Source organism: Triturus cristatus, chromosome 9, assembly GCF_964204655.1.
Source record: "Triturus cristatus chromosome 9, aTriCri1.1, whole genome shotgun sequence".
In the NCBI taxonomy this organism is placed as follows: Eukaryota; Metazoa; Chordata; class Amphibia; order Caudata; family Salamandridae; genus Triturus; species Triturus cristatus.
The window spans coordinates 253,745,787-253,768,932 of NC_140592.1; the positions used below are offsets into that span (position 1 = coordinate 253,745,787).

The 23,146-nt window shown below is 45.0% G+C and overlaps 1 protein-coding gene across 1 annotated transcript in view; it reads right to left on the minus strand.

The window, feature by feature from the left end:
- Positions 1 to 23,146, minus strand: part of TAMM41 (TAM41 mitochondrial translocator assembly and maintenance homolog) — a 182,356-nt gene that overhangs the window by 139,178 nt on the left and 20,032 nt on the right. Inside the window, exons 2-3 of the mRNA XM_085624871.1 lie at positions 19,574 to 19,756; positions 16,583 to 16,675 (exon numbers count right to left, since the gene is read on the minus strand). Of these exons, the coding sequence (XP_085480997.1) occupies positions 16,583 to 16,675; positions 19,574 to 19,756 (276 nt within the window). The remainder of the gene's footprint in view (positions 1 to 16,582; positions 16,676 to 19,573; positions 19,757 to 23,146) is intronic.

Below are 23,146 nucleotides of genomic sequence, written 5' to 3' on the forward strand. Positions count from 1 at the left end.
CTCACCCCCTTGGTAGCTTGGCACGAGCAGTCAGGCTTATCTCTGAGGCAAGGTGTAAAGCGTTTGCGCGCGCACCCAGCAACAACACCCAAGGCCCACCACAAAGGAAACTCCACACAAGGTATTCTATAAAAATAGCCTTTGTATTATACAAAACACATTAGATAAAAACACACACTTTACAATGTGCCAACAGGCACGGGCAGAATTTACAAGGGATTATATGTACAGGGGACAGGGCCACATGGACCACTGTCAAGAATCAGCACTTTTAGAATTTAGCACTTAGCACCAAATATAAAATTACTGTAGCACAAAAATAACATGTATAGCACACAACCAGTAACTACTGGTAACAAGCGAGTACCACCTACGCAACCCTAACCACCTTAGGAGACTATCGCGCAGGGACTCAGAACCTCCCTAGTACCACCGGTACCAGGGGAACACAACCACCTTAGTATCACAATACCTGTAGGGGTAAACACACATTACACATGATGCATAAAACATTCAGAGGTGTAGAACATGGCACATGATGCATAAACTCATTCAGAGGTGCCGGGCAGGTAAACACATGATGCATAAAACATTCAGCGGTGTTGGGAAGAAAAACACATGATGCATAAAACATTCAGCGGTGTCATGAAAGAAAACACATGATGCATAAAACATTCAGCGGTGTCATGAAAGAAAACACATGATGCATAAAACATTCAGAGGTGCAGGTTAGGAACATTAGTGAGAAACTCCCATGAGCCACCACCTGTGGCAGTCCCTAGGCCAACTGGCCTCATTGGGGCTAGGACACCCTGTCCCAGTCCAGCTGCGCCAGCTGCGCAGGCCAGAACGTAAAGATCCCCACCTAAACGTTGCAACTGCCCACTAAGTGCTGGGCAGCTGTAGAACTGAGCGTGGACACCACTGTGCCCTCGGCACACAAATCGCCGTCACTCGTGGAGCCTCTCTGGGCTCTACCAAAAGAATGCCCCCTAGAGCCTTCGTGGCCCTAAACGTTACTGTGGGGCAAGGGGGGAGCGACCCGCTGCCATCTGGGGCCGCTCCGTCACGAAACAACTGGTGCCCCCTTAAGGTGGAGCCTCGCTGGGCTCTTGCAAATATTGCCCCGTCGTTGGAGCGTGCAACACGCTCAAGGAGTGCTGCCCACGTCTATGTTGGAGCCTCACCGGCTCGAGAACCAACCAATGCGGGCCCTCGCTGGAGCCTCTCGGGGCTCGGAACACTAAGGAAATGCCCCCCTCTGGTGGAGCCTCCCGGGGCTCGTAAACACTGCCCCCGCACCCCCAGCACATGCGCGGAGTCCCCCAGCCCTTCTAAACACTCACCGGGCTGTTGCTCTGGGGACTCCCGCGTCGTCTCCTCGTTCTCTGCTCCCGTGGGGGGGGGGGGGGGGGGGGGAAGGACTCCAAGGCAGGCACCGACAATGTGCCTCGCGCCCCCTCCGCACCAGCTCCTGCCGCACTCCTCACTCTCTTCGCTCCGGGAAGCGCGGGGTAGGCTCCCGTCCGCTTCCCTCTACCCACGCACGGCTTCGTTGTCCCGCCCACCACCAGGTGTGTCTTCTTTCCGCTTACGGGTCGCTGCAGGCAGCGCGGCGGCCCGGGCTTCTCGGCGGCAGTATGGGGTAGGCTCCCGCAACTTACTCAAGCAATAAGCGGGGTGGGCACCCGCCAACGATCACACAATGCGGGGTGGGCACCCGCGGTCGTCCTCACGGCCAAAGGCACGCAAATAAGCAGGGTAGGCACCCGCTATGGCGATAACAATGCCGGGTGGGCACCGGCCTCCAGAATCAAAGCGCTCACAGCGCTATGAAGCCAAACAGCGCGCCCAGCGCTAGAAAGTCCAAAGAGCGCTCCCAGGCGCTACAAGCCAACAGGTCCAGTCATAAAATCTTCAAAGAGCAGGGGGGCAAAGACTGGGCCCAGAGCCAGCTCACAGGGCCCTCCAGCAGGGAGGCAGTCCCCAGTGGCGGTCTCTCCTGGCGCCCAGCAGCAGCAGGCCCCCCTCAAGTTGATCCTGCAAGAGAACAAATTGTAAGGGGACACAGCCCCTTTTTATACAGTAAAAGTCTTTGTCTGAAGGTGCAGGGAAGGGGCGAACCAGTTACAACAGGTTCCTGAGCACTTTGTTTTGCTCAGCCCCTCTCCCTATTCACTGGCAGGGCTAGGGTCATCAGACGCACCACAGGGTCCAGAGCCAGCATTGTGTGGGGAAAGCCCTGTCCTATTCAGGACCCAGGTGTACTCCTCCCCAGCCATCAGTATGCTAAACTCCCCATTCACCACTGGGTGACTCCTCCTGACTCTGGGGAATCCCTAGCCCGTCACCTGACCTCCACCAGCCAATCGCCAGACAAGCCACACATTTCATACTGCACACCGAAGTGCCCACTTCTAGAAGTGGCACTTCCACACTAGGTACATGCACGCCGCACACATCATCGCGCAGCATTCAATCACACGAGTCCGCACATACCAAACTCGGGCCTGCACACCCCACGCATCAGGAACTACCAGGACGCATACATTCCCTCATGCATTCCTATGGGAGGGCAGGCCTACCTCACCATATGCACTCAAGAGTGCGCACGCACTTTACCCTGGGACACAGGGAAAGTGCGCAGAAACCAAAAATCACTACACCAAGTCACCAATAAAAAGCAAAAAAAAAAGTTTCGGGGTGAACCTACCAGAAGGGCCGGGTCCAACAGCGGGTATTAGGAACTTTATTGTTTTTAAAACATTGCGTCTGTGCGAACTACTTAAAATATGAACAAGTATGCAGCATAATCTCACTTTTATTCAGGAAGAAGAGGACGTTTGTGACTGTGACTCCGGGCTCACTTGGCAGAAACACCCCCTGACCCTCCACCCCCTATCGCAAAATGTAATGCCCGTGAAAAGGGTAGGTGAACACAGTGTTATATAGAACATAGTCCTGAGAGCACGATTGAAAATGAAAACTAGATATAGTGTATGGTATAAACTATGCACCAAAAAGTGTGATATAAGATGAACCGGGCGTGAAATATAATATGCAATACATTGTGCGCAATGACAGATTCATTGGAGAGCACGATATAGCACAGGCACTAGCGCGTGCTATGCGATATGCGCCTTGGAGTGTAATATGCACAGGGCAGTGTTGTGTAACCTAACTAGTCTCTAAAGTTGTAATATAAAATATGTGCTGGGGAGTGTAACGTTGCATATGCACTGTGACAAAGATATGGATCCCAGATTGTAATATGTATGGCATAGCACTGTGCGTTATAACATAGGCATCGAGGAAGGCACGTTAGATGGGGCAATATAACCCGTGCGAAGACAAGTGTGGCATGACATATTCACGGGGTGGTGTTACAGTGCACATGGGCTAGAGAGTGTCATAGCATATGCACTAGCTAGTGGAATACAATACAGAGGTGTGTGGCACTCGGCAGGCAATGGTGGGTGTAACACAGCATTGGGCTCTGTCAGGAGCGCGCTGTGACTCTCAAGTGATGTTCGTCCCCTTTCCAGAGAGTAAAATAAAAAGTATTACACATCCGGCAGTGGATGTGTGTTTTATTAACCGTGAGGGGGGTTTCTTGCATAGTTTTGGTCGAATTTTTGTCGAATCCCCTTTGAATGGCTTGGTGTGCATGTGTATTAAATGTGCCCGTCAATAGCTACCCATGTTTGTATAAATAAACGACAAGGGTGTCTACCGGGATTAGGCACGGTAGGGCATCAGACATGTCAGAGCTTCACTAGTGGTGTAAATACATTCCACGTGGATTCATTGCATGCATAGTCGCCTTTTAATGAATATCACGCAAATCGTCATGGTGATAGGTACGTACGGTTTGTCCAGCATGTCCTAGGTGTGTCTATAAATATATCTTTTTTAAAAATAATAAAAAACAGTGGCCGGCCCTGGGGATTGGGGTAAAAAAAATATAATTAGGAGACAGGCCCTGGGGGATTGGGTCATCAGGGCCAATAAATTAGAATAAGAAGGGGAACCACACAGCCCCCCTTCTTAAAAAATTAAAATAAATAAAAGACTGGCATCGTGCCGGAGGCCATGCCCCCTCCGTGCAGCACTCTGCAAACGCGCCCCCAACAGGCATCTCCAGTATGCGCCAGGGAGCTGCGCTGCAGACAGGTGTTCTGAGGCCAAGCCCCTTTTTACACCTCTCTGCAACGCAGCTCTGTGGCGCTTACTGGAGGTACCTAGTGGTCTAGTTTGACCCTAGGGACCCTTAGGATTCAAGGGGACTTAATCTCTCAACTTAGAACAGCCACAGGGCGCGTTTACACAGTGGTGAAGGGAGGGGACGGGGCCTGAGGTGACGTGTGCAAACACGCACTATGGCACGTTTTAAATTGGGGATATAATTTCCCTTCAATACTGAGGGCCCCTGGGGGCTAACTAGCCCACCAAGTGCTTCCAGTAAGCGCCACTGAGCTGCATTGCAGAGAGGTGGTCCAGGCCGTGCCACTTTTTACACCTCTCTGCAACGCAGCTCTGTGGCACTTACTGGAGGTACCTAGTGGGCTAGTTGGACCCTAGGGACCCTCAGGATTCAAATGAACTTAATCTCCCAACTAAAAACGGACACAGGGCGCGTTTACACAGTGGTGAAGGGAGGGGACGGGGCCTGAGGTGACGTGTGCAAACGCGCACTATGGCACGTTTTAAATTGGGGATATAATTTCCCTTCAATACTGAGGGCCCCTGGGGGCTAACTAGCCCACCAAGTGCTTCCAGTAAGCGCCACTGAGCTGCATTGCAGAGAGGTGGTCCAGGCCGTGCCACTTTTTACACCTCTCTGCAACGCAGCTCTGTGGCACTTACTGGAGGTACCTAGTGGGCTAGTTGGACCCTAGGGACCCTCAGGATTCAAATGAACTTAATCTCCCAACTAAAAACGGACACAGGGCGCGTTTACACAGTGGTGAAGGGAGGGGACGGGGCCTGAGGTGACGTGTGCAAACACGCACTATGGCACGTTTTAAATTGGGGATATAATTTCCCTTCAATACTGAGGGCCCCTGGGGGCTAACTAGCCCACCAAGTGCTTCCAGTAAGCGCCACTGAGCTGCATTGCAGAGAGGTGGTCCAGGCCGTGCCACTTTTTACACCTCTCTGCAACGCAGCTCTGTGGCACTTACTGGAGGTACCTAGTGGGCTAGTTGGACCCTAGGGACCCTCAGGATTCAAATGAACTTAATCTCCCAACTAAAAACGGACACAGGGCGTGTTTACACAGTGGTGAAGGGAGGGGACGGGGCCTGAGTTAACGTGTGCAAAAACGCCCTGTGGCCTGTTTTAAGAGGTAGTTTTAATCCCCATGCCCTATTATATACTAGGGGCTTACAGAGGAGGTCATGCTAATCACAGGGGGACCCCAACGCATAATGTTCCCTAGTGTATGTAGGTGTTTTCTCTGTATTCTAAGTGTCTTTTAACATAGCACTGGCTCTAGGACTGGTTAGTCAGACTCAGTTACCACCAGTATCCGTCTGAAAAAGTTGAGGGTACAGGATGATTTTGCAACAAGGCTTCTTTCTGCTCTTCTTTTTGTTCTTTCTGCACGTTATCCTTCTTCCTGCACGTATCTTCGTATTTGAGGACTTCTGTTGCTTCTTTCTGCACTTCTTTTGTTTCTTTCTGTGCATTTTTTCTTCTTTCTTCACATGTCCTATCTCTGTAGGCATAGTTAGAAATTAGCATTTAAAAAACCTTTGAAATTCACAGAAAAAACCATAGGTTTCAGGCACGTTATAGTTAGGAATTAGCATTTAAAAAACCTCAGAAATTCACTGAAAAAACCATAGGTTTCAGGGGTGTTATAGTTAGCTGGACTTTTCACTTGTACAAAACCATTGAAATTCCCCCGTTATAGTTAGTTCAGCTAACTATAACTCGCGCGCCCGCAATGCACTGCTGATGACGTCACATATTACATCACTCATGACATGGTCAGTGACATCACTCATGACATCACTGATGACATCTCAAATGACATCACTGATGACATCATCCTTGTGATAGAGTGGCAGACCTCCTCTCACCCTAATATAACCTTTTATACACACATTCAAAAATGGAGACTAAACTTTTCAAAACAATGGACATACCAATACCAGTTACAACAACCTCTTCAGTAATTCTAAGATCCACATACACATCCACTCATTCACCAACAGTCCTATACAGTCACTCATACATGTACTCACTCATCATATGTACTCATACACCTATACATCCTGTTACACAATGCCACTCATCCATAGAGTTACTCACACACATAGTCACTCATGCTAATAAAGAATCAAACATACATTTACTTGCATATACAGTTATACACACACCACCACACTTACTTCTACGGAAACTTACACATACTTAGTCTTTTAAACAATCACTTATAGAAACACATACAGGAACTCTTTCAATCTCTCACTCTCACATATACTCACATATATACACCAATAGTCACATATACTAGTTTAAAACATATGTAGTTACTCATAAAGACACTATTGAGACAGTCATTCACTCACTAACACACCCATACACACACTCATCCACCCATACAGTCCTGCACACATGCTGTGTTCAACACATACAAACAGTGAGTCACTCATTCATGCACCTATGCACTACGTAATACCCCCCACCGAACCATGCAGACACTCAGACTGATACACAAGAAACCAACTAATAACCTATATAGACACCCATGTAGCTACTCACCAACCCATGCAGCCACTTATACACAAAGTGAGAGACTGATACAGATATTTACATATTTAAACATTACTCACTAAGCCATGTATTCACTATGATACACTTAATCAGTTACACAATCAATTTTTCAAAAACAAATCATCCATTTAGACACTTGTATACCCATTTATTCTTCCATCGACCTTGAGATATACATATATAAAACATATTTACTTTTCAGAAAAACACACATTCACTGGATGATGTCATCAGTGATGTCATCAGTGATGTCATTTGAGATGTCATCAGTGATGTCATGAGTGATGTCACTGACCATGTCATGAGTGATGTAATATGTGACGTCATCAGCAGTGCATTGCGGGCGCGCGAGTTATAGTTAGCTGAACTAACTATAACGGGGGAATTTCAATGGTTTTGTACAAGTGAAAAGTCCATAACACCCCTGAAACCTATGGTTTTTTCAGTGAATTTCTGAGGTTTTTTAAATGCTAATTCCTAACTATAACGTGCTCTAAACCTATGTTTTTTTCTGTGAAAATATATATATATATATATATATATATATATATATATATATATATAGAGAGAGAGAGAGATAGATATAGATATATATATATATACATATATATTTTTAGGTCTTGACGTGCCGCCTTCCCCTTGGTGGTCATGGAAGAATGGGCCTACATTGAGGAGGTCGGGTATGGGTACTATGAGGAGGAGCATGCCCCCCCTCGAGGACAACCTTGTGCAGGCGTTAGACGCCTCTGTTCAAGACTCCGTCACTAAGGCAGTGGAGGTGGCGGTCTGTTGCAACAAGATACCGTACAGGTGTCTACTTCTTCAGGGGGTAAATCTAAATCTTCCAACTGGCCGCATGCCCAAACGATCACCACTCCCCCCCCCCCCCGCGTCCAGGGACCACACTTATTCAGGGGCCCTAATCCTTTGCCTGCGGCATCCAGGGTGGTGATGGATACTGATACCGACACGGACTCCACCAGCCACACTATGTCGCCGAAAAAGAAAAAAATCTAAGAAGTCAGGGGTGTGCTCTCAATCGCCCCCAGTCTATCAGCCTTCAACACCCTTTGACTTCAATCCACAAGATATAGTGCATCCTAGGTCTTCGGATTGGGCACCTCCGCCGGAGGTGGCAGACTACATACACCAGAATTTACGTCGTAGTTTCGACAGGGATGTCAGGAACCGCCTAAGGTCAGAATGCCCCCGTCCAGATGTTCCGGACAAGGTCACATAGACCCTAACATGTTAGCATTCTTAAAAAAGTTTCAGAAGGATCCTAAGAAGGGCATCGACCGCGCTTGGTTCGGATGCCAAGATAAGTTATTAGATACTATTGGCCTGTTATCTAAAATCTTGGAGATGGCTCTGAAAGCCAAAGAGTCTGGAGCATTGATTGACCCTGACATATTGGCAGGTTGGACCCAACGTGCTATCTGCTTCCTAGGCAATGCAAATTGCGCCATTTCAGCCGAGCGCAGGAAATCCTTCCTTATGCGCATGGATACTAACTGAATTGGCTGGGGCTGAACCAGGTCCCCTGGCGGGCGGCTTACTCTTCGGAGACCGTTTTGTGAAAGACGTCTCCAAGTATGTAGGGACATTCACGAGTTTAGACAAGGCCCAATCAAATATCAAAAGGGTGTTCACCACTGGCCTTTTTTGAAGGGCTGGGCGAGGCAGGGGCCGCTCGTCAGGCCGCCAGTACCATCAGGGTCCGCGAGAGGTGGTTATGGCCGAGGCGACTTTCAGGATTCAACCAGAGGTGGCACCTTCTACCCTACAAGACGATCCAATCGTCGCGGTTTCCACCGTGGTGGCAACAGAGGAAACTCCAGTCCTCAAATTACAGCAGGTAAGCCCAGTGTCTTTGTCTGTTTATCCTCTGGAGGGTCGGATTCGCCATTTTCTTCACAATTGGCAGGCCCTTACTCAGGACGCTTGGGTTCTTCAAACAGTGCAAGGTTTTCGCATAGACTTTTATCAAACTCCTTTTCAGGATTCGACTCCCAACCCTCTATTTTTTTCCCAACAAGACGTGCATTTTATAGATCAAGAATTAGACGAGCTGCTGCGGAAGCACGCGGTGATCTATTGCGAGGACGACGGTCCCGTAGGCTTCTGCAGCACCGTGTTCCTCGTACAGAAGAGGGGTGGGGGTTCCGACTGGTTCTCAACCTGGAGGGGTTCAACTCCTTTGTCCTTTACAGACGTTTCAAGATGGAGGGTATCCATCTTCTGGCGGATCTCTTGAGACGGGAGGACTGGCTAGTCCGCCTCGATCTCAAAGACGCATACCTTACGGTGCCCATTTTTCCTCCCCATCGCAGATTTCTACAGTTTCACTGGCGCGGCAGGCGCCTGGAATATTTGGTCCTACCTTTTGGTCTTTCCTCGGCTCCGTGGTGTTTTACCAAACTCCTGAAGCCGGTGGTAGCGCATCTCAGGGAGCAGGGCATACGTCTTATAATCTATCTCGACGATATTCTGATTATGGCTCCCTCAGCGCACATAGCATCTCTTCACCTGCAGCTGGCGATGTCACTATTAGAGAGTCTGGGCTTTGTAGTGAACAGGGAGATGTCGATCCTCACTCCGACGCAATCCCTGGAATTCCTGGGATTTGTGGTCAATACGCAGTCAGCGCAGTTGCTTCTGCCCAAACGCAAAATCAGGGACCTGAAGAAAGAATTGAGAAAGACTCTGGACAGGCAGGTAATGTCTCTGAGGGAGATCGCATCGTCTGGTGGGCCTGTTAGCATCCTCCATACAGGCGATCTTCCCGGGCCCTCTACACTATCGCGCTTTACAGCGCTTAAAGATCAGACACCTCCAGAAGGGCCTCTCCTATTCAGACCTTGTCCCGCTCACGGAGGAAGTCCGAGTAGAAATCCAATGGCCGTTTACCCATGTGGAGGCATGGAACGGTCGGGCGATCTTCGGATCTCACCCCGAGGTGATCATAGAATCGGATGCCAGCAGGTCGGGCTGGGGAGCCTGCTGCGGGGAAGTCACGACAGGGGGCAGATGGTCTCGCCAGGAGTTGGAGCTTCATATCAATTGTCTCGAGCTCCTGGCGGGCTCGTTTGCGATACGCACCCTCTCCCCCAGGAAGGTTTCTTGCTGTATTCTGTTGAGAATGGACAACATTTCAGCTGTACGCTATATCAACAAGCTGGGGGGTACCAGGTCCCCGATGTTGGCGGAGATAGCCAAAGACTTTTGGCATTATTGCCTAGTGCATCAGATATCGGTCATTGCGGAATACCTTCCGGGGCGAGACAATGCGGTGGCGGATTGGCAATCACGCCACTTAAAGGATTATAGCGATTGGAAACTCCATCCATCTCTGTTCCATCAGATCCAAGCGCTGGGGGGCCCCTTCCACAGGGATCTTTTTGCCTCCAGACTGAACTGTCAGTTGGAAGCGTTCTTCAGCTGGAGGCCGGATCCCTGGGCGAGAGCAACGGATGCATTCACTCAGGAATGGTCCCTGAACCTTCAGTACGCGTTTCCCCCCCTTTGTTCTGATTCCCAGGGTGGCGAATCAAGTTTCTTGGCAGGGAGCGGAGATTGTGCTGATTACTCAGATTTGGAAATCGCAGCCGTGGTTCCCAGTTCTCCTAGAGGTGGCGTGCGACTGCCCGCTCCGCCTCCCTTGCTTCCCTCAGATGCTCCAGGACCCTCAGGGAGAGCTCCATCCGCTAGTTCTAGCGGGGCAGCTGTCCCTGATGGCCTGGAGGCTTTCCGGCAACAGTGGTCGTTGCCAGGAATTTTGGAGCAAGCTTCCACCTTTATTCAACAAGCTTGGGCCCCTTCTACCAGAAAGAGATACGGATCGGCCTGGAAGGCCTGGTTGGGTTGGTGCTTGGAGAGACATATGTGTCCCGTGGAAGCAGATTTCACTCACATATTGAATTTTCTATCTCAAAAGGCCGCCGAAGGTTTATCCTACAGATCAGTGAATAATTTTCGTTCCGCCATTTCAGCTGGGCATTCGCAACTAGATGGCCGGCCGGTAGGCATGCACCCGGTGGTGTGTAAGCTTTTGAAAGGAATATGCGTCTCCAATCCACCTAAGGCTAAGTATACTTTTTTGTGGGATGTTTTAAAGGTTTTGACTGTTTGATGCATGGCCTAAAAATGAATTATTATCTCGTAAACCGTTGTCAGCTAAGCTTGCCATGTTATGTTTATCCTCATGCCACAGGGTGTCAGATGTTAAAGTGCTTGATTTGAAGGGTAGGATTTTTTCTCCTGAAGGAGTGTACTTCGTCATCACTGCTCGCACAAAAACTTTTTCCAGGTCTATAGATTACAATGAGTTTCCTTTGAAAGAAAATCTTTGTGTGGTCAAATGTCTTGTATATGAGGATTGTACACGACCACTTCGCCCTTCTGGTTGTTCCAGGTTGCTTATTGCCTTACAGAAACCGTTTAAACCAGTGACTTCCGCTACTATTGCCAGATGGTTGAGATTTGTTATGTCAGAAGCAGGCATTGATGTTAATCTGTTTGGTGCACATTCAGTCAGATGTACTATGGCCTCCAAGTCATTCATGCTGGGTACCAGTATACAAGATATCATGAAAGCGGCCGACTGGTCTTCCAGCTCTACTTTCAAGCAGTTTTACTATAAACCTGTAGGCGATGTTGCCTCTGTGGTATTACATAAGCGTTAAACTAGCATAATCTGAAGCCTCCGGTCCTGTAATAGAATAAAAAATTAGCTAGCATTCGCGCCAAGAATTTTCAATTCTATTAAGGACACGGAGGCGAGGATTATCCCGCCCAGGGACAACTGAATATTGGTGATTCATGATGTCATGTTACCCACCCTGATTTATCAGTCGGTGACAATTATTACGAGTATGATATTTCCGTTTCAGGCGCTGATCAGAAAGGAGATTAGACCAGATGGTGATCCTCTTAAGAGTGCGTTCCATGAACTTCACTTTCCAGTTCTGCGTTTGCTGGGGTTCCAGCCTCTTGGAGCGGTTTGGATGTTTCGCTGTGGTTATCGGACTTATGCTGATGGACTTGGACTCTGCTCGTTGGGCAAAGAAAGAGGAAGTGTTCCGGTTTGACTGACTGTTATATAGAGATAGCCTCTATGGTTGTTGTTTTCTTACTATAAGCATTCTGGGAATGTTATGTTATAATGATTCTCATTGGCTGCTGTTGGTTTGCAGTAATTGAAAGAGAAGCATAATCCTCACCTCCGTGTCCTTAATAGAATTGAAAATTCTTGGCGCGAATGCTAGCTAATTTTTTATTCTTACGCTTGACGAAGTAAATAAATACCGTTATACTTATGTTTGTTTGCATTTTAAAGTATCGTACACAATAGCATAATTATAGTACGAAACTTGTTGTGCAGCATGTTGCAGTATGCTGGTCACCACCACAGCTTTAAAAAAGTGGACACTTGTTTTCCAGTACATTTTAAGTACTTTCGCAAAAGCAAGAAAGAGCATTGCAAAACGTCAAAGTATTGCACCTAGCAGCTTCCCTTAGCAGGAAGTAGGAGTCCGCTAGAGAGCAGGTGTCAACACTGTGATTGCACCGATGCAACGGTGACGTGACTTCCTCTAGGCATTCAATGAGATTCTTCATCTACAGCATAACTTCCTTCAGAGCCCCCAAACTTGGAGTTCAGTGCTGAAATTATGTGAGAGACTCACAAACAAAGCACCGTGAGTAAAAGTCAGAGCTTCAAACGTTTTGGTAGACAGTGTGAACCAGTAGAATTTCATAGCAAAGGTCCCACCAGCTGAGCTCCGCAGCACAAATAGAATTCCATTTTTTTTTAGCGTTGCCGAGACTATATATTGAAATAATCTATTTTAGATCTAACAGCAATTTTTGTGCTTGCTGGACAGGTTTGGGCATATCATAATTATCAACCTATTTTATTAGCTGGAAGAAGCCACAAGTACGTTGGGGTGACCTGGCACTGACAAGGTGAATCAAAAACAACAAATAGGTCTGAGCTTTTCTCGGTGGTGGTATAATGATCTCAATTTTTTTTAACAATTTTTATTTTACTAAGATGGCCAACCAAAAATCGGTATCAATGGATACCTGTATGGTAAAGCTCCTCTTTCTAATTACAATACCCCACAATCAGCACAGCCACTTGAATGAGAACCCATCCCCCATGACATCCAATTAAAGAAAAACCTTAATCAGAGCAAAACTGAGTTTCAATCATTTAAACCTGGGCGCAATACCCGGATAGCCATGACACAGAACAGACTGGTTTAAAGTTAGGAAAATGTGTTAAGCATTTAGCAGTAACAAAACCGTTTAAAAAAGCCAAAAATAGCATAATACCAACCCTACAGTCAATTTCTATAACTGGAGAAAAAGATAATGGGCAAAATGTCACCAAAATGCCACAAGGCTGGACTGGACTGATCAAGAGCTCAGACTGACCACAATGGAGCATGGGTTGGATGCACCATGCAGGTCAGCCCAGTCAAAGATTTTACCATCTGACTTAGTCTCTCAAATCCTCTAGTGGGGCAACGTTGCAGGCTCGATCCACTGAAGGCCTCTCAAAGCCAGACAGCCATTGGACAAAGTCAATCTGAAGACATTGGTTTTGGCGGGAAGAGCTCAGAGTAGGACAAATTCAAGTTTCACAGCCACCAAAGTTCTCAGGTTAAATTAGACTTTGCTCGATTTTCCACCTTTGAACGGAGTCTTTTTAATGCAGCTCATAATGGTCCACCAGGGCAAGCATGAAGCTGTATCCGACGAAGTCGCTTCGAAATCTGACGCTGTTGCTGCTAGGTCCCACTGAAGCTGTGAAGGTATTGAAAATCCAAAACGTTCTAATTTACAACTTTTCAGAGTTTCTGGAGCAGATCCTCTTATTCACTTGTAAGACTCCTAGGACCTCATGTGCAGCACTTAGGGGTCAAAACTCACTCTGCAGGGACCTCCAGCAGAGTCCGGTTCAAGTCAGGTCCAGTCGCTACTCATCAGCTGGGGCCTTCAGGAAAAAAAAAAAAGACTCTTGCAGCTTGTTGTACCCCTGTAGACACACAGGAGGTAATCTAACTGACTCTTGGAGTCCACTTTTTAGAACTTACTACAAGTGGGAACGGGTCCAGTGCCTGATGTCTCCACACAGATCTCAAACAGTAGGTCCAGCCCTCTCATGTTATACTGCAGGTCCAGCTTTGTAGTTTCGTGGTGGTAACTCCTGAATACTCCCAAATCAATGAGGAAACAGTTACTAAGGCCAAATCTTCCCACTTTTGCAACACATCCCGATTGTGTTAATGCAAACAATCCCCCAGTGCGCCATTTTGAGGCAAATTCAACATGGAACAATCTTTCTGCCAACGAAGGAAGCTTGTGTGCCATCCAGGAGCGCGTTTAGGCAAATGAGAAGCCCCTCAGCTAGATCAAACTGGTTCTGGGACCAGCTCCTCCTCCCAATGGGCTAGTGCCAAACTGGCGATAGATTGGCTTGTATACAAATGCTTCTCTTTCCCAGGTCTGCCTTTATTCCGCCCCCTATGAATGGGCAGCCTTCACTCCTTTCCCCTTCAAGTTAATGAAGTCCCTGAACTCTTCTCCAGCTGCCATTTCTGAGCGGATATGCGTCACATACTTCACATCTCAGTCTTCCTGTGAAAAGGTCTAACCCATTGTTTCTGCTGTGCTCATTAAGGAGAAGCACTGACAGGGTCATCTGGCAGCAGGTTAATACTAATTAGCCACTGGAGGTGAAAGCAACATCCAACTTTTTAAAAGTCTTTTTTCCTAAATATTTATTAAAATTACAACTTCACCACTGAATTGGATTTATAATAAACACCGAAAAAAGTGTTTGAATTATTCCAGTCGCTTCTCCCATACCGGACATTTTATTCTGAACTGTAGTTATTTTCATAAACCAGCTACAACCCTTTCCAGTGAAAACAGCTTTTGGATGCTAGTCACTATAGGTACAGAAGAAGATTAAAATCTTGTATGTACCACTTCTGATTTGTGGGCAACAAGGCCTAAATAGAGGTGAATTATTAAATATCTAAAAGTAAGGTTTGTTCCTTTGAAAAGGGGTTATTATGACAGGTCTGCCTGCAGGTTTAAAAAGCTGCAGTAGTTCGGCTACACAGGTCTGAAGTCCTGCTTTTCTAGACACTATAGTGGATGGCACAATAAGGGCTGCAGTCCACAGGCGACATTTAATTTTCCGTGCCATCAGTGTATTTTCCTATATATTTTCTAGTACACTATGGTCTTAGTGTGAAGTTCAATAAGTCAATTGGGGGGTTAGCCAATTTTACCATGTTTGAGGGGTTAGGGCACATACACTGAGGCCTGGACAACAGGGCCACAGTGTGCAGAGTTCAAAATCCAGTTAAACCAGCCAGTAAACAATTGGGTTGACCAAGCAAAATGTAGGACCTTCTCATGTCAACCTTTGATGGATATTGTCTACTGCCATCACTCTGCTTGCACTAATTTTTAAACAGCTTAAGCACTCACAAATATGCTAGTTAGTCCCAGAGTTGTCGCAGAGCTTTCATATGTTGACTCAGCAATTTCCATATATTATCGGAATAGGTGCCCTGTTGACATAAGCTGTTAGAGGCCCTCAAGAACGAGAGGCTTTTAAAGGGAAAAGATCTACTGAGACAATGAGGAGGGACTATTTTTCTTCCCAATGTGTAGCAATGAGGCTCTCAGCTACTCCTAACATAAGGGACAACCAAATGATCGGAGCCTTACTCCCTTCCTCCAGGCACAGCTCTTGCATATTAAACATGATTACCATAGGGTGAGCCTAGACTGGCATTTCCAGGACTTGTGTGCATCATGGCTGAATATTTCCTTCCAGCAGGCTCATACCCATACACAGTCCCACCAAATGGCCTCACTACAGAACCACATCTCCAGCAGTTCACATTAGCCTCAGAGTATATAGGTTTTAAGAACTAGGGCATAAGGTTAAGAGGAATTACAACATTTAAAGAACGGGCTATTTAAAATCTGTAAGTGTGAAAATACTTTTTTAGCTGTTGAGCGCTCAAGTATTTTCGTGCCAGATGTTATCTTTTGAAACGTATGGTGAAACAAGTGTAAAGGCTAATGCAAGCCGTTACTTAACATCAAGGAAAAATACTTTTGCGAGTAACATTATCAGCATCAAAAATCAGTTTAACAAGTATTTAACCAAAGCACTGTTTAGTTGAAGCATTTAATTCGAGGCAGTAAGTAATACTATGTATTATATAAACAACTATTTAGAAAATATGAGGCTGGTGAAACAGCTGGACCACTCTGAACGACTTGCGTTGTAAAGCCCGCGTTGTAAACCTACCGCGGTGAAACGCCCGCGTAGTAAAGGACGTCTCCCCTCAAGGACAGACCTAAAAAATAGCATTTGGACTTTGTTGGTCATCGGATGCGTGTCTTGCATCTCTATACTTATTTGTGTTCTTGAAATTTATTAAACTCGACATTAAAGATTAAAAAAAAAATTTTTAAAAGTACTTTTAGGCCCGTTTCCTTGCAGGTAAATCTGGACGATTAAGGCTTGCATCGCTCAGGAACATCGAATATTGTTGGTGACTTAACCCTCATCTCTTGTCGTGAAAGCTCATGAAGAATACGTCCTAAGCCATTTCAAGGCTCACATAAAGCTGCATGAATGGTTGTGCAGTTTGGAAACAGAAAATATTTAACAACTCAGTTTCACTAAAAAGTTTCAAACACAAGAATTCATCTTTTGTGACTAGTAAGCCAACAATGCATACGTATTCTGTTTACTTACTGGTTTGTGTAGTCTGCCAGCAACATACAGTGTCTTCCAGTGAAGGAGATCCTTAATCAAGTTATCAGTGCTCACGACCCCATACTTTATCATCTGAAATTTTAAAATAAAACAAAATGAATGCACTCATCGGTTGATGTTTATAAGAGCTGGTGAGTTAATCGGCCTTATATACAACAATATCGGACACACATATTATAAAATATATTTTGAACAGTTATTAAATAAATGTGTTCCTTGGTAACTTTTTGTCCATTACTGATAATAGGTCACAAGTCCTGCGAACACAATCGCACGTTTGGCAAAACTAGAATACGCTGTCCACTAAACATTTTCATGAAAAACTGCTCACATTAGCCAATTTTGATTTAATAAGACTGAATTATGGTAATGTCCTTAACAATTACTGGAAGGTATCTTAAACCTTTAAGAATTCGATACAGGGCACTTTTATTTAGGAAGTAAGAGTTTTATGTTGGTACAGAAGGAAGAAAAAAGAATGACATGTACTCTGGTTTTATAGAAAAAGCGAACAGAATAACGTTCTTGATATTACTAACATTTTAATATGCATTTCACCTTGGAGCAAAAATATTGGCTATTCATTGAAGTTAATGGAATTTTGCTTTATTTCACATCATGCTTTCATGTGTAAAATACATGTATAGAATCAATAGCGGTCATGAGATTAAATCATGATTTGATGTTATCCAGTTCTGTATGAATATGAATTGAAATAAAAACATCCTTTAATGGAACATACGAAGGATCATGTATCTTTAGAATGGATAACAATTTGTACGAAACTAGTTATCTTAGCAAGACACCGGCTGCGCACTAGGGGTCACGTTCTACGAAGGATGAAGTGTCATTAGAGATACTCATCCCATCTTACCCAGCATTTCTGAGGGCTCTGCACATTTTAGGTGTCCCCATTGTTTTGGCAACGCGTCAAAGCCCAACTTCTGTTACTATATTTATGTAACATTCGTGTTGCCATTTAAAGTATGGAGATAGGGAATGAGTGTGGAAGGTAAGAAGAAGCTTAATTGTGGCATCTTCACCAACAAAGCCTCCTCGCATTAGTAAATATCTACAGCTGAGACTCGAAGAAAATGCCACTGAATCAAGTACAAGATCCTCCCATTCTAGTGCATGTAATCCAGTAATACTCCGTTAAACCAAAGATACAATATTTCTTCTAGTTCATGGCCTTTTACCTCACTAATGTTTGAATTGACTAAGCTATAGTTTGCTTATTTGTATCATCTATAGCTCAAATATACTGTGTTTGGGAACACTCACAGTGCTTTGGCGAAAAAGGATAACTCAGATTATATTATGTTTTATATATACTGAAACATATCAGGAATCTAGCTGGGGAAACAAAGTGCACCACAAAGTACAGAAGAGAAGCAACTGAAGGTCGTGCACAAAGTTGAGAGGGACATACTTCATGGCTTAGATAAAGGGGAACAGGAGAAATATAACGGTTCATTACAGAAGGGGAAGTGAACTGCTGTTTTCTGAAGACAAGGGAAGTAGGAGAAAGACTATGAATTATGGTTGTATGTTATTCTAAATCCAGGTTATGCAGCTTCTGAAGACTTGTCTTATGCCACAATACGTTTGATTTCCAACCTGGCAAGGGTTTTGTTTTCATGGTGAACAGTTTCATAGGGTATGGATGCCAAAGCGGTAATTTATGGCTCAGCTGAGTGAGTCAATAAGGGAGCTAGTTTGCTGTGGAATTGGTTGTGGTGGTCACAACATATTTAAAAGAGTCTTTGTAGGAGAGGTGCTGTTGGCTCTTGGGTTTTACTTGAATGGTTTGAGGATCTGGATAGTGGCATAATCAAACCAGTCTTTTAGTCTAGAAGACGCAAGCAACAGTTCCAAATGGAGATAACAATCCAAGATCATTGCTTTCTTTGTGTGGATTTCATTGGTAACAATGTTGATCATCAGAGTGAGGAAGAGGCCAAGGAGAGCTTCTTTCATAATTTTGGTTGATAAGCTTACTGGGAGGTTCACTTCAAGGAAGAAATTGCTTGAATGGTTGACTGGTGAGGTGGGGGAGTGTTATTTGCTTAGGCCAGTAGATTAGGTGGAAAGTAGCGGTCTTTGAGGCCAAAACAGGGAGGACAAAGGTGAAAGAGATAGTTGAAGTTGAAAGGGGCGGAATAATGGAATCTTTTGGGCTATGAGGACTAGGTGATTTAAGTTACAGGTTTCTTCGATATTACATATTCAGTTTATTGTGTTTTGGCCACTAAGAAAGGCAAGTATGTGTAGAGGTGGGTCTGAGTCATTTTTCTGTTTTTATTTTTTGTTGTTATTAAACAATAAAATAAATTAATACAGAGCATCACAGTACAAAAAAAGCCATAAACACGCAGAAAAAGTACACTCAATTAATCAAAGGAAATTAGAAATTGAGAAGGAAGGTGAAAGGAGGAGCAAATTACAAATTTAAATAATTAATCAGGTCTTTTAGGCCGCAACAGTACCTTTTGTAACAGCAATTTGATATTGCAGTTCATAAGTCTTGTTAAAATACTTTCCCCATTTCCAATAAGTAGGTGCTCAGTTATATGACCAATTATTTGAGAGAAGTATTCATGCACAAGACAGCATAAAAACAGTGTAATCATTATGTAGTCATAACAGCTTAATACTAGGTTCAGGGCTCAATACTTGCAGTATATATTACTAACTTTATGAAATACAGCAACTAAAAAATTTGCCAATATTGGACAGGCAACAAACATACCTATTTTATCTATCTGCTCACTTTGACATCTTAGAGATAATTTCCGTTTGTGCAAAATATTTTACTCCCTTTTTAATTTTTATAGAAAATCGAAAGTATGCTTTCAAGAGAACAAAGCAACAGCAGGGATTGCTCCTTGTTTCTACTTTTTTTTAGAATTATAAGCTGTGTTCGTCCACACCACTAAGAAAATATATTTGCCTCTAACAATCACTTACCTTGCCATCACAGGGTACTAACGTATTGTAGTAAACTCCTGCTCCATAGTTATTCTGCAAGACACTGATTTGCTTTGAACCAAGATACTTGAGGAAAGAATAGTGGCTCCGATTCCGCGTCATGTTCATTGTATGCCACGTAATAGGGTCATCGACAGCAAACACAAAGTCCAGCATATTGTTCTAAAGAGAAAATGCAAGTGTTTATTTAATACTTCAGGAGTAGGCTTTTAAGCACTAAAACAGTTAAACAAGACTTAATGAAACGTATTTCTGATTTAGTGTGTTACTAGGCCAGCTACTAAAAAGCTCCAACCCTTTAACAACTGACCAAGGTCGATTTATTGAAGGGCAGCACTGGGGTGTAACTAAACCACAAAATAACTGAAGTGCTATTTAAATCTTCTATTAAATGTAATCACACTCAAACAAATAATGTTGTCCATACAGGTATCATATCCCTTGATTCTAAAAGAGGTAATTAAAGTTATTTGGATTCTGTTCACATACTTTTGGTGCAGGCAATACTTTGCTTAAGACATCTGAAATACTATATCGAAGTGCTGAGGCCAGAGTAATTACAAAGCAAGGGCACTAAGCAAAGATGCCCATTGTCTGCTTTTTTTAAAAATCTCGCAGTAGTATCCTTGGCCATACCAAATCAACAGGACCCAATTGTCAGGGATTTAAGCATTAAGATACAATATGCCTTTCTTAATGCAGACGATATGCTGTTGGTGATCGGTAATCCAGAGAAAATAAGTAACTACTTATTGCAACTAATACATAGTTTTGACAAACTTTCAGGACATAAAACAAACTGGAATAAGACTGAAGTCGTTCCAGTTTCTTTTGATCACAGTCTCAACATAGCAGTGTAAAGTTGTCTTTTGCAGGAATTGCACATTTTGAAATTTTCTTGCAGGGAATTATTAAAAAATATGCTGTGGAATAATTTGGATGCTGTCTTTGCATGGATTGCAGAAGACGGTACAAGACAGAAGAGATTACTGTCTTGCTTATGAAGTAAGATCATGATGATTAAGGTGGGTGTATTGGCCATGGATCTCTATGTTCGGAGAAACTTTCACTCCGGCTGCTCTTTGATCTGTTTGAGAGATTTGATATACAGAAATCTTTTGTAGGGGAGGAGCAAAATTGCAAGGTACTCTAGTCATTTTTATATAGGGATATCTCTCTCTTAACAAGGCATTTAAAAAAAAAAAAAAATAGGACCTATGATCTCTTCCCAAAATATTTCAATCACTAGGCATAACCACCATATAAGTATTGTGGATCCCTCCATATTACACTCTCGCAGACATATTCCAATTTTGTTTGGGAAGATACAGTGCAAATTTTGTGGGGTCATGTGCCAGTCATACATAATTTCCTACCAGTTTTCCCCTTCTTGACACTAAGGGTTGCCTTTGGTATATCCCCCCCCCCCCACAAAAGGCATTTTTAATTAAGAACAGTCATTTTGGTTTCAGGAGTATGGATCTCCCATACCCGACTGATGCCAAGGCAAGAAGACATCCATAAATGCCTTTAGATTGATTTCTTTACCTACAATGGACAATTTACCTGCTTAAAAAGAAAGTTAGCCCGAAACAGGGTAGAACATTTAGCCAGTTCCTCCGAATTCAGAGAAATTGCTCTAATCTGCACAACTACATTCTGAATGCAACCACTCTAAAGAAGAAACTATTGACAAAAGGTTACCCTAGACGCTTAGTCCAAGACTCATTTAAGAAGGCCAAATATTTCAATAGTGACCTTATGTTTGAACCTAAGGAAAGCAAAGGTAATAACAGTTTGGTATGTCTCACTAGGGATTTTAATTTGAATCAGAAGATATGACAGATCGTTAGTCCCCAGTGGCACATACTTAATAGCTGCAATGAAGATTTCAAGCTTCCAAGGCCGTTATTTGCTTTTAGTAGAAATCACAGTTTGAAATATAGATCAGTAAGATCTCGAATCACTACAGAATCTAACTTTATACAGAAATCTATCACAGGTGAGGTGACAGCGATTGGGAATCACTGTGGGCATTGTCACACGTGTGATGGAGCTATTGTGAGAAGTTGGCCTGATATGTAGCGCTCACTATTCTAGTGATCACTGTGTATCATTCCAAACGACCCTTATTGATGATTGGTTGTAAGTCAACCTTTTAGACCAGCTATCCTAGTAGCGTGGATACGAGCAGTCTTAGGCTAAACTCTAGAGGGCGTGTTAAGCCAGCTGTTTACCATCACATATACCCCTTGAACACCAAGTGAAAGGACACCACACAAGTTGTTATGAAAATAAAAGGATATTTATTTATAACAAGACTACCCTGGCTCTTTATGAGTCAGGGAGCTAAGCACACTACAAAACTCTTAGGAAAATACTTCAGTTGCACAATTTACACAAATGCCCGAGGGGCACGAGAAACCATCTACACTAACAGTGAAATGCGAATGGTTAGAGTCTGGAGGTACTGATTCCGGAGTGATCCGATCAGTGGGACTAAACGAAAAAGGAACTGGACACTTGTAGAGCGAACCTGCGATGGAGCACCGAGATGCTCGAGTTACCTAGCCCGGAGGCTGCGGCTGCGTGAAGTTCGGCAAGATGTCGGGAGTCCTCGTGTAGTCTCAGGAGCCTGAAGGAAGAAGTTGCTGGCAGGCGACCAGTGACGATGTTCAGAGCGATCCAAGCCTGGATCGGTGATGAAGGAAACCTGAAAGCAGAGGGGACTCAGTTCTCAACCGCTAGCCAGCGATCGTGTGGGTACCAGGAGGGTACCGGCTGAAGTCACCTCGACCAGGTGAGTGGGTGACGTCGGACTCGGCTGTTCCTCGGGCCAGGAGGCGCGGCGGCGACCAGGATGGAGGGCGAGCTGTCCCACGAAGGTGTCTGCTGTCGATGATGCTGGGCCCAGGCAGGGGCAGCGGATCTTGGCAGTGGCAACCCAAGCGGGGGAGTCAAGATGGCGTCGGGAGTGGACCAGGAGGGTCCGTGGTACTCCTCTGTTGAAGGGGAGCAAGAGCCAGTCTGGAGCAACCAGACTAGTGATGAAACAATCGTGGTGCGTCGTGAAGAGGGCCACAAGCCGGTCGGCAAGTGGTCGAACAACGCGGTGAACAGCAAGGAGCGGAAGGGCCCCCACGCAGATCTCGGGGATGCTGGGGAGGCAGACTTCGATGCTGGAGCTGCTCAGGGTTAGGGCTTCTCAAACCCTAGGTGCACTCACTCGAGGGTCCCTCGGTGGGCGTGCTAGATAAGCGTCGTGCAGGTTCTGAAGATGGCCGGTCCCGCAGGTCTCGTCACACCTACGACTCTCAGCTGGGCTGATGAGGTAGGTAAAAGGTCAGAGATGGCAGGGAACTCGGGTCTCGTCGAGCTGGGCAGTCTTGATCCGTAGGAGAGACTTACAGCAAACCGCAAGCGCTTAGATGGTGCCTGCTGGTGCAGGGTGGCTACTCCTTAGCCACAAGGGAGAGTCTTCAGAAATAGTCAAGAGTTCCTTTCGTGGAAAGTGGTTCGTGATTCGGAATTATCTGATTATCCAATTTGGGA